General features: G+C 34.3%; 1 protein-coding gene across 2 annotated transcripts in view; it reads left to right on the forward strand.

Annotated features, from left to right (window-relative positions):
* Positions 1 to 12,500, forward strand: part of LOC137643931 (PDF receptor-like) — a 546,960-nt gene that overhangs the window by 203,029 nt on the left and 331,431 nt on the right. The window contains exons 2-3 of one of the 2 annotated variants that reach the window (XM_068376700.1): positions 154 to 312; positions 10,241 to 10,342. In XM_068376700.1, coding sequence (XP_068232801.1) covers positions 10,273 to 10,342 — 70 coding nt within the window. In that variant the 5' untranslated portion in view covers positions 154 to 312; positions 10,241 to 10,272. The remainder of the gene's footprint in view (positions 1 to 153; positions 313 to 10,240; positions 10,343 to 12,500) is intronic. The other variant, XM_068376708.1, reaches the window with a different exon arrangement.

The following is a 12,500-nucleotide window of genomic DNA, read 5'->3' on the forward strand; positions in this document are numbered from 1 at the left end:
GGATAATGATTATGGTCTAGAAATAACTCTCTTAAATACAGTATCTGAATCTACCATCCAACCAGACAACCATGTGTTTAACAGCTATCAGTACTATGTATTGTATATAGGTCTGTATTCCATACTTGATTTTAAACATTTTGATTTTTACAGACGCTGGAGATGCTTTGTCATGCCGATGGAAAGTGACACATTTAGCTGGCAGCCATCACTTACTGACTTGAGCACCTTCACCAAGTAGCATTTTGTGTTCTTGATATCATGCAAGGAAAGCATTGACGATCTCCAAAAGTACTTCATTAACTCTTCTGGGTCTGCATTTAAAATATTCTTTTCTGTCCCAACTTTACTTGTTATATCACATCCAGTAAAACAAAGTTTAAGACAATGAACTATAATAAAAAGGAATGTTTTTTTTTTTTTTTTAACTCTTAAGCTGACTACTAGTGTGTTATTCTGGTTGTGGTGGCCTAAATGATAATGTCCCTGAATGGTGATCGGGAGACTGGGTTTCAAGTCCCGCTAAAATTTGATCGCTGTAACCTCACCATTGTTTTGAGCTAAGGAGGGAGAGGGTGTTACAAGGGACCCTATAGGTCCACCTACTGAGTCATAATCAGCCATTGCCTGGCCCTCCTTGGTCTTAGGTTAACTGGAGAGGGGGCATCAGCACTGAACACATATATATATATATATATATATGTATATATATATATATATATATATATATATATATATATATATATATACTGTATATATATATATATACACACATATATATATATATATATATATATACAGTATATATATATATATATATATGTGTGTGTGTGTGTATATATATGTGTATATATATATATATATATATATGTATATATATACATATATATGTGTGTATATATATATGTATATATATATATGTATATATACATATACATATATATATATATATATATATGGTCAGTCACTAGGATACTGTCCTGCTTGATAGGGCAATGTCACTGCCCCTTGCCTCAGCCATTCATGTGCAACCTTTAAACCTTAAAACTTTTTTTTTTTTTTGTCCAAATGGTACCAAGCCATGATCATATTTATGGTTGTGCAGAAACAAAAACGTACTAGTTTTGAAAGTGTTGCACAAGCTTTTTTTTTTAGGCTGTCATCCCTTCGAATAGTAAATTGCCAATTATGCTGTACACGAGATATATACACAAAACTCCCAAAGAGCCCAAACTAATTAGAAGGGTATCCAAATTAGCATAGTAAGAGGGTAAAAAGCCTCACGATTTGCATAGTAAGAGTGTTTTTCCTTTCATTATTAAGATGTTTACCTAATAATGAAATAACTTATATCAACCCGCATCTTATTATCTTTCACAATTTCCTCACTTCTTCCTTCTGGGGTTAATAAAATAAAACAATTTTAACATGAACTGAAATATGGAAGATTGGTAAAAACAGTAGTCCACTTTTTATTTACAAGCTTGTTCCTATTTGGGGCCACTGTAAGTGTTCTTCAACACATTCTTCCATTTCCTTGAGTCCAGTACATCTTCATTCAACCCCAAAACCCTCATATCTCTTTTCATACCTTCATTCCATTGACATTTTGGTGAGCCTAACCTTCTCCTACCTAGTAGACCAGTATCCATCATCTTTATCATGCCATCCCGGTCTACTTTCTCTCACCTTGGTTGAAGCTGGTGCTATTTTAAGAGTGCCTCTAACATGTGTGTTCTTAACTTTTTCCTTTCTAGTAAGTCCACATTACCATCTCAACATCCTCATCTCAGTCATATCAAACCTGTTCTCATCTCTCCTCTTAGTTTTTCCATATTTCTAATGAGTACAATTGCAGGTCTCACAACCTGGCACTATATCTTGCTTTTTAGTTTTATTGACATTTCCACACAGCACCCCAATACATTTCCTCTAGCCAGTCCACCCAAATTGCATCCTTCCGGTCAACTCTTCATCTAGGTCTCCTGTATTTTGGATCACAGTCCCCAGATATTTAAAACTTTCGACCTCTTCCAACTTATGAAAATCGATTTCAAGATCTACCTTTCTTTCCTTTTTTTTTTTTCAAATTCACAGAGCATTCCTACAGTCTTGGTTCTATCTATTCTTAGACCCCTTTCTTCCAGAAAGTTCCTCCATCCCTCTGCTTTAATATTTAGTTCTTCACTATCAGCTACAAATAAAACTCCAGCATCTGCATACAATAATGTCCAGGGATTTCACGTCTCAGAATAAAATTGGGCTTAAGGCTGACCCATTTTTTTTTTCAAATTCGCAGAGCATTCCTACAGTTTTGGTTCTATTTATTCTTAGACCCCTTTCTTCCAGAAAGTTCCTCCATCCCTCTGCTTTAATATTTAGTTCTTCACTATCAGCTACAAATAAAACTCCAGCATCTGCATACAATATTGTCCGGGGATTTCACGTCTCAGAATAAAATTGGGCTTAAGACTGACCCATTGTGAAGATATACTTGTACACTAAATATCACAGAGTCTCTCTCTTCACATCAAACCGTAATTTAAAATTTTCATGCATCTACCTGACTATATTTATCTATACTTTAAGAATTTCCTCGTGCCATTAAACTTCTTCAAATCCCTTCTCATGGTAGGCTACACGGTCATATGAGTTTTCCAGGTTTATACATAGCATATAAATGTTGTTTCTTCCTTCTCTATATTTCTCTGTTAAGGTAGGTTTACATTCATGCACTTTTTTGTTATGGGTAGTTATGGCGTGGGTTCACAAGAAGCCACCAGAAAGAGTACTAAAAGGTAAGGACGTCACTGGCGGTGTCTGATTCGGTCTGCCAAACTAGGTCTAATGTCCTACGGAGTCATAAAGTTTTTAAACGATTTCAAAATCTTGCACGGCGCCTGGCGACCTGATGAAGTAGCCCGAATCCATAAGTGGTGTGGCGCGGCGTCGCAACAAAAGAGACAAGAACCTGCAGAGGTCAGTATCGTGCTGCACCACGGCCCTGTTGCGGGTTCTCACCTTTCTCCTGGAAGTGTTACGGTGTAATGTTACAGAGGCTTGCGACGCCATGTGGTGCCTTCAAAGCACCTTCATACACGATTAATAAATGGTGCGCACATGTTGCGGAGTGTGCAGCTTGTTACGGCACCCACTGAAATTGTAGGTAAGGCTGCCTTAGGCAGTCTGAGGAGCAATAAAAACGGCCGGCCAGAAAACGGAGCATTATTGATGCTCTGACAGCCTGATGGCAATGATACAATAACACAAACATTGTATAAAGAAATACCTATTTTTTTCCTAATAATTAATGTTTTTGTATATCTTATACCATTTTTTATGTTTCCCTTTGTAATAAATATGCTAAATTATTGACTTCCATTTATATTTTTCTTATAATGCTTAATTTATATGTCAACAATATACAGTATATGGTGATATGATTGGGTAAAATGAGATCGCATGGCCATAAAGAATAATAACATGAAGAAATATAATAGGATATATGACATTAAATATGACATCTGAAATATGAAACATGGAATAAATAGAACTCGAAACATAGCTTGAACTATAAAATGAGATGTAACATGAAATATATAGGGTCATCAAATAATACAATAACATAAAAGGTAAAGAACTATAATTTGATATTGAGAACATGATCAAAAGAGCATGAACACATACAAATGATAATGAAGCAATAAATAAACTTGACTGAACATGGTTTTTAACAGGAGAACAATGAAAAATCAGTAATAGACTAGTGAATAATATACGATATTTCCAGTGGAAAAGGTTATGGCATAAACAAGCCACAACTTAATTTTTTACATTATATGCTTCTCCTGTTTGTTTCGTAGGCAATTTTGCTATGTCCATCATTTGCTTCTCATTTGTCTGGGCGTGGAATAAAGAATGTGCTTGGCAGGCCTGGTTCATACCTGACATGGTGTGGCATGGTGCATGTACACCAATCATGCAGCATTCCATGGCGTGCTTTGTGCACATGTGCTCGCACTCTGCAACAACTCCGCAAGCCAACTGCAACACACCACTACACAGAGTAACAAAGCGGTAAGAGTGTGTACCATGGCATATGAATCTTCACCATAAACCTGCATTAACACATCAGCAAGACAATGCAATGTCAAGGCAACCACACTTCGTAACATGCCCATAACACATCGCATGGGTCCACATCACACCACTCAATAACGGTCATTTTGGCTCACACTGCATCAATTTTCTGGTGGCTTCTTGCGGACCCACTCAGTAACTAACTGTAACACAAAAGTGCGTAGGTGTAAACCTACCCTTAGTTGTCGTAGAGAACATATTGCAAATTTTATGCTCTTGCCCAGCATGGAACGTTGATGGATGTCTGAAATATGCACCAACCCTCTCAGGGTTCCATCTATGATTATCTCCCAGAATTTGAAGGTAAGAGATAGTAATTTTATCCATCCATAATTTCAACACTCCAATACATCTCCCTTTCCTTTGTATATGGGGATCAGGCAAATAAAACTCATACTAACCGACCAATATCTAAAATAATTATATAGAATTGATGTGTCAAATTGATATGATGTACTGAATAAAAAAACACTGGAGGAGAAGGAAGACCTTAAAGAGAGACTGGAGAGTCCTACAAACTGCCCTAAAAGAACCAACTAAAGATCTACTACCCAAACAGGAAAGAATGCAGCGTCAGAATTAGATAACTGAAGACATACTTGATAAGATGGAAGCAAGAAGAAGGAATAACGAAAGAAATTCTCAAAGATATGAGGAAGTATACATACAAATTAAACAGGAATGTAACACAGCATAGGAAAACTGGATTAATGAACACTATAAAGAAGTAGATGAAATAGAAAGTAATCAAATATATGAGAGTATGCATAAGAATTCGAAAGAAGTGATTGGAAGAAGGAGAGAGACAAGTGGGAAGTGATTAAGAAAAAAGAGGTCTTTTTGTGATGGAGATAGAGGACGTTCTTAAACGATCAAGGAAATAGACCAAGGTCGCATGTACCAATGAATGTTCCAGAATTGCTAGAAGAGGAAATAGTATTGTAATGAACAATGGAATATTCAACATGCACATGTTAACAGAGAGGGCAATAGAGGTACATAAAAAATATGTGTTTTATAGACTATGAACAAATATTTGATAGAGTTAGACACTCCCAACTTATAGAAATTTTAAAAAGCCTATATATTGACAGCAAGCACAATTTGCTAATTACCAACCTTTGTTGGAGTCAGGAACCTACAGTTAACATCGAGAATAATTTAACACGATGGATAGGGATAAAACAAGGAGTAAGATAAGGATGTGTACTGTAATGTCGCTAGATCTCTTCTCTATATATGGAAAAATCATAATAAGAAGTATGTCGGGAATGGAATGAATAAGAGTGGAATTAGAGAATATAAGTAATATTATATTTGCAGATAACACTGTGATAATAGCTGATTCAGAAGAGAAACTATAAACACTTCATGACATGGTAAAAAGTGAGAGTGAGAACATGGGACTAAAAATCAACATGAAGAAAACAGAAGTGGTAGTAGAATAAAAGAAACCTGGAACCTCCAAATAATAACATCATAATGAACAGAGCAACAATAAAACAAACAAATGCCTTTTTATATCTAGGTAATAGGATAACACATTGTGCAAGATGAAAAAAAGAGATAAAAGAAAATACTAATAGAAACAAATGTCCTCAACAGTCTGAAAACCGTATTGACAAACAACAGGATAGTGATTCAGAGAAAAGTTAGAGCAATAAAAACTTATGTAAGGTACAGACTTATAGCTCAGAGACATGGACATTAAACAAAAAAAAATTGAAAAATAAAGTTAACACACCTGAATTATGGTTTTACAGAAGAATATTGAAGATCCCATAAACTGCGAGAGTAACAAATGAGGAGATGTTGAGAGTAGGGAATTAGGAGAGATCACTTCTAAAAGTGATAAGGAGGAGGCAGATGTGATTACTGGGACATATAATAAGAAGAAAAAAGATCATATTTTTGTGCCTTACGGGAAAGATAGAGGAGAGAAAGGCAAGAGGTCGGAAAACGAAAAAGTTTTTGAACACCTCACTGGAAGATGTAAATAAGAATGTAACAGCTTAACAATTTATACAGAGAGCTAGAGACATGAACAGGCCGAGGCAATTAACAGCCCACGTCCAGGATATGGTACCTAGACAGATAGATAGATGGGATCAGAATACTCATCCTCCATGAAGCTGGTATCTTTTCACCTTTCAAAATAGCCTTGAATTAGTATTAAATATTTCCCTATGTCTTTTGGGAACGTTTTGTACCACATATCTGTTTATAAGAAAATATGAAAAAATACGTAAATAAAATCGAATGTTGTCAAAACTGCAACTGTTCTCAGCAGCACCGACTAAACCTAAACAATATAGAGCTTATTTTATATCAACTTTATAATTGTTACTTTTATTATTATTATCATTATTATTATTATTATCATTATTATTATTATTATTATTATTATTATTATTATTATAGGAAGGGTGGGGGGGGTAAATTTTTTACCCCGCAATCGGCCTGTAAATCACTGTGTACCTTCTAACGCAGAGGTTCTCAATGGGGGTGAAATTCACCCCCAGGGGTGAATTTTGGGCTTTCAGGGGGTGAATTGTGACAGAAGTAAGTTTATGGTCGAGGAGAGCAATTATAGGCTTTGGCGTAACTGGGTTGTCACGTGGGCTGGGATTATATCATGTGCTGGCCCAGGAAAAATGGATTAGACAGTAATATACAAGTGACCACCCAAGTTAATCCTAGGATTAGAAAAGGTACTGAGGAAGAGACAGATGGCTAGGGAATTAATTAGGTCCCAAGAAAATTACTTGGCAACTCCAAGGTTGGGAACTCCTGGACTATAAATAACTGAGAAGCTAATATCATGGATCAAGTTGTGCAGGAGATAAGTCTTCAGCATTTAGCTTATTTTCAATTAAACTTGATGAATCAACTGACGTGGCATCATGTTCCCAGTTGATGGCGTTTGCAAGGTATGTTCACTCAAGTTCATTTAAAGAGGAGTTCTCTTTTGTTATACCAAGGCCTCTGATATTTTGGAGAAGGTTTCATCTTTTTTTGAATCAGAAAATCTTCCGTGGGATAATATCAGTGGGTGTTGTACAGATGGAGCACCAGCTATGTTAGGGACAAAATCAGAATTCCAAGTATGTGTGAAAAAGCGAGCTCCAAAAGTGAAAGGCATTTATTGTATGAGCCATCGTCAGACACTAGCCTCAAAAGCACTTCCTGTTCCGCTAGATTAGGTTTTGGATCAAACAATTAAAATTGTAAATTTCGTCAAAGGAGGGGCTCTCAACTCACGACTTTTCAAGCAGTTATGTACTGATATGTATGCAAACCATCATTCGCTTCCTTTTCACACAAATGTTCGTTGGCGTTCAAGAGGAAATGTAACTGAGCGAGTATTTGAGCTTAGAGATGAGCTCAAATTGTTTTTTGAAGTGCAAGATAAAACAGAATTTCCTGCCTGGCTGTGTGATGAGGAATGGGTCATGCGTCTTGCCTATTTGGTTGATATAATTGAGCGACTGAATAAACTGAATCTTCAGATGCAAGGAAGGAATACAGACATTATAGAATTCGTAGATGCCTTGGAAGCTTTCATGAGCAAGCATGAAAATCAGAAGAAAATGGTAAATGCAGAAAATGTAGCCATGTTTGAGAAACTGTCATCCATTCTTGATGTTTGTGGTGAAGACAAGGTACTTCCACAATTTGCAAAAAATTAAATTTTGTAGCATTTGACAGCACTGGAAAATTAATTCAGACGATATTTTCACGAACTTAGTTATTAGTTGGATTTAGTGAGAAATCCATTCAAACTGTCGGTTGAAAAAGTTCCTGATGATTGTTAAGATGAGTTTTTGGAGTTAAAAAGTTATTTGGGTGTAAGAGATATGTTCGATGATAAATCAATAACAGAATTTTGGCCTCTGATGTGCGATTCCTACCCAAAAGTGGCAGAAATGGCTATCCGTGTATTGCCTCCGTTTGTATTGACATATCTTTGTGAGTCAGGCTTTTCAACTCTGTTACAAATTAAAACGAAGCATCGTAGTAGATTAGAGGTAGAAAATTACCTGCGTTGTGGCCTTTCAAGCACTCATCCGGGTATCCCAGAATTGTCTAAAAAAAAAAAAAAAAAATCACAGGTTTCGTCAATCGATGAAATGTAATCTTCTGAATAAAAATAATTGCATCAGCTTCAGTTTGGCCTGTTAAGTAGTTCTTATAAATTTAAAAAAAAAATATTTTACTTTCATTCAAGTTTTATATATCCATCGATATTTTCAATTTGCATATAATTTGTAATATTCCATTATACAAATAATCCATGTAAAGCTGTAAATGTATAATTCAGTTTGAAAAAAAAAAATAAAATAAAAGGATTTTTAGTGATATTTGCATATTACAGGTACAATGCAATTTTTGAGACAACTTTTGGAAAAGACGGGAAGTGGGGTGGGGTGGGGGGGGGGGGGGATGACATCATTGCAAATGGTGAAAGGGGTGCATGGGCCAAGAAGGTTGAGAACCCCTGTTCTAACGGGTACACCCTTGGTACTCTGACATCGATGGATCAGTATAACGCGAAAAGGGTTTGGCTGTCGAAGGACTAATCTCTAATTAACCATGGAGATACTGATAATAGAAGGGTGTTTCACTTGGAGTGTTCAAATAGGTTCTTAACCAGTTCGCTTTAGTTAGGGCATGAATACTAACAGCTGAGTAATCTTTTTTCTTATTGATGATAGTTAAAATATTCACAGACAAAGGATTGGAGTGAAGCACAAGTTGAAGAGAAAAGGGTGTTGTGACAATAAATTTTTGGAGTCACTGCACACTGTTGATCGATAGTTCTCTACTCTGGTCAAAGGGGTTCTGCCTTCGCAGCTGTAGTTTGGGTTCATCTAAGGTTTGATTGGGGCTGACCTTTTCGGGGGTGTGGTATTACATCCCAGATATGTCAGAGTGAGGTGGCGAAATTTTCTCTGGATGCATCCATTGGTCTCGGCGAACAAATCGGCATCCTGTCTGGAATGAGTGAACACAATTGGGTAGAATTGCCAAGAGGGAGTGGTTCTAAGATTCAAAACTATAGTATTAAAAAAATTAGGTTGAGGGAGTGCAGCTGTTGAAGGAATGTCAATCCATTTAAATTTTAAATGGATTGATATTTTAAATTTTAAAACGAAGAAAACATATATAAGTCTTCACTAATCTGGGATCGGCAAAGGTCAGGTCAATAAATCTACAAAGGATATTCTGTGTCAAAGAATTTGGGTCTGGAAGAGGGTTGGAATTTAATGCAGTATTAGCAGGGGGTCCGAGTTTACAAGTGGCTAATCCATAGAGTAAGGAATTTAGTCGCGAACACGTGTTTTCAAGGCGATCAAATGGCAGATGGACAAAACAAAATACCCAGCCATTTAGCGGAATAGTTCAAGTGAAAAAGGTCGTTTTACAAGGGAATTGGACACTCTCTAAGGATTATCAATATCCGTTTGGGATTTCAAGAGTTGGAGGGCATACAGGAAAGCATTCTATATGCTTTTAGAGGGTAGATTAATTTGACAATTAGCAACACGAATATTGATATCAAAGAGCAACCTGACTACAGAAAGAGGGGTCGAAAAGTTATTGATTTGGATACCAAACACGGATATATGAAACAAAAGATCATAGACATGCACTTTGGTCTAGATCGAATGTTATAATACAGGTAATAGTTATAATGATAAGAATACAATTTTGTTAGTAGCATACTTATCATAAGGCTAGTAAAACATGACTATCACGTGAGAATTCACACTATTTCAAGATTGGTTTGGAATCTCTATAGGATTTCGAACAATTATTATCTAATTCTGTTATAAAGAAAAAATAAAAAGAATAAGAAAGAAATGAAGTGAAATGAAACTGATATAAACATAGTGAATAAATGTCACCTAAATTAGAAGTAGAGTGAACATTTACATGGTTGGGCTTTGTTTGGGAGATGTCAAATAAAAGTCTCCAAATGTCATGTTATATATCACAAACACTTAATGCTTTTAATATTGATTAACAAATATTGGCCAACAACCAACCACTTTAATTGAATCGAATCAATTGTAATGTTGTACTAACTTTTCCCCAGATAAGCTTCGTGGATGAGATTTTTGATCGAGGATGGTGCATGACTGGTCGTTCAGAAGTCAAGAGGACTGTAACAGTTACTACTCGAATGTGACATTTATAGGTGAGTGGTTCATATTCTTACAATTCTCTATTCACATGTGTTTCAAACACGAAATAATCAATTATATCAAGCTAATAGCAAAAGATATTATTTGAAGTATTAACTACACAATAATAATTAAAATTCTTAGGCATTTACTGCTATAACCTACATTCAACATTATTTTGAAAATTTAGAAAAACAAATTTCAAGTTTGGCAATACAGTATTTGAAATTTAATAATCACTGAGTTTTCCGCATTTTTTTTTTTGTCTTTTTTTCTGAAATCTTATGATAGAGAGAACTGCATGTACTAATGAAAAAGAGAAAATATGTCTGTTTATGGTTGCTGGCAGTGGCTTGTAATTGCAAGAAATAATTATAACGAAAATCTTCCTATAAATCCCATTAGAAATAAAAGAAAATACTTTGAATGGTATGGAAGGATGAAAACATTGCTTTGGCATTCTATAAATAATGCAAGTGCATCCTTGCTTGTAACCCATGAAATTTGTTAATAGGTTTGTTTCGCCGTTATTATTATTGTTATTGATGAAAAAAGCTTACGAGAGATTTTAATGCCATAAATTTTACAAGTAAGTAACCTTATAGTTTTTGTTGTTTTGGGAGAAAAAAAACTCTATAAGTCACCAAAAGAACATTCACTTTTCGATCAATCAAGCAATTAAGCTTGCTTGCTGGATTGTTTGCTTAATTCTAACAAGTAATTTTGCAAAAAAAAAAAAAAAAAAAAAAAAAAGCACTAGAACGAAAGTAATTATTATTATCATGAGAGATGGAAGTCTACAAGATGCTGAAAATAACAGTAACTTTGCAAGCCAGCCACTAAATAAGCTTTGTAGCTTACTTACTCGCAACTTAATTAATGTTGTAAAAATATCAAAAGAATTACATTTATTGTTGTTTGAGAAGAGAAAAACATGAAAGACACATCAGTAACAATAACTTTTTAAGCACCAACTATGTAAGCTTTCTTGCTGGTTTATATGATGCGTGATGTTGCAAGAAGGAAAGAATCTCTAATTATCATCATGGGCATTACGATTTATCAATTCTTAGGCTTTCCTAAAAGCATTGCTCTTGTTTGGCAACATGAAATTTGTACTTTTTATTACGTTCAGCGGTGCAGTATAGAGCATAGAATATCATCAGTAAAACATATTCCAGGTTTAGTTCAGAACTAAAAAAATAAACATCAGACACTTCACCTTTTTTGGCAACTTGACATACCTGCTCTTTTACAATTGAAGCACTAAGAATATCAGCACTTCGTTATCACTGGAATGTATAATTAATGCATTATCAACAAAATTGAAGGTAATAAAACTCAATGGCAAAAGAGCACAGCACGAACGTATGCTATCAAAACCACACCAAAAGGATGTTGAAACTTGCTTGCCGTCAGTAATTTTATTCGTACGTCTAAACTTTCCATACTGCCGACAGTTATTTAATAAGTGCAATAAAAGAAAAAAGATTATACCTATTTAGAAGTGTTAAAAATCTATCCTCTACAATAAGAAGCAAGTGGCTTTATGTATATATATACATATATATATATATATATATATATATATATATATATATATATATATATATATATATAATTTTACACATTTATATACTTTTCATATATATATATATATATATATATATATATATATATATATATATATATATATATATATTAATATATATATATTCATATAAGAATATATTTTTAATATATAATATCGGATTCTTTCTGCCTCGGGATCATAGACCCAGGGAGGAATCAACTTTATGATAATAGCTTCTGGTTAGCAAAGGGATCGAACCCACGCCCAATAAACTGAGGTTCCAATGACTTGATCTTTGTGGCTCAGAAGCTATTATTATAAAGTTGATTCCTTTTTGGGTCTCTGATGCAGAGGCAGAACGAATCTGATATCAAGAGGTATTTATGTATATATATATATATATATATATATATATATATATATATATATATATATATATTTACACACATATATATATATATATATATATATATATATATATATATATATATATATCTTTATAGATATATATATATATATATATATATATATATATATACATATATATAAATATATATATATATATATATATATATATATATATATATAGTATACTTTTT

This window comes from Palaemon carinicauda, chromosome 1 (assembly GCF_036898095.1).
Source record: "Palaemon carinicauda isolate YSFRI2023 chromosome 1, ASM3689809v2, whole genome shotgun sequence".
Classification (NCBI taxonomy): Eukaryota; Metazoa; Arthropoda; class Malacostraca; order Decapoda; family Palaemonidae; genus Palaemon; species Palaemon carinicauda.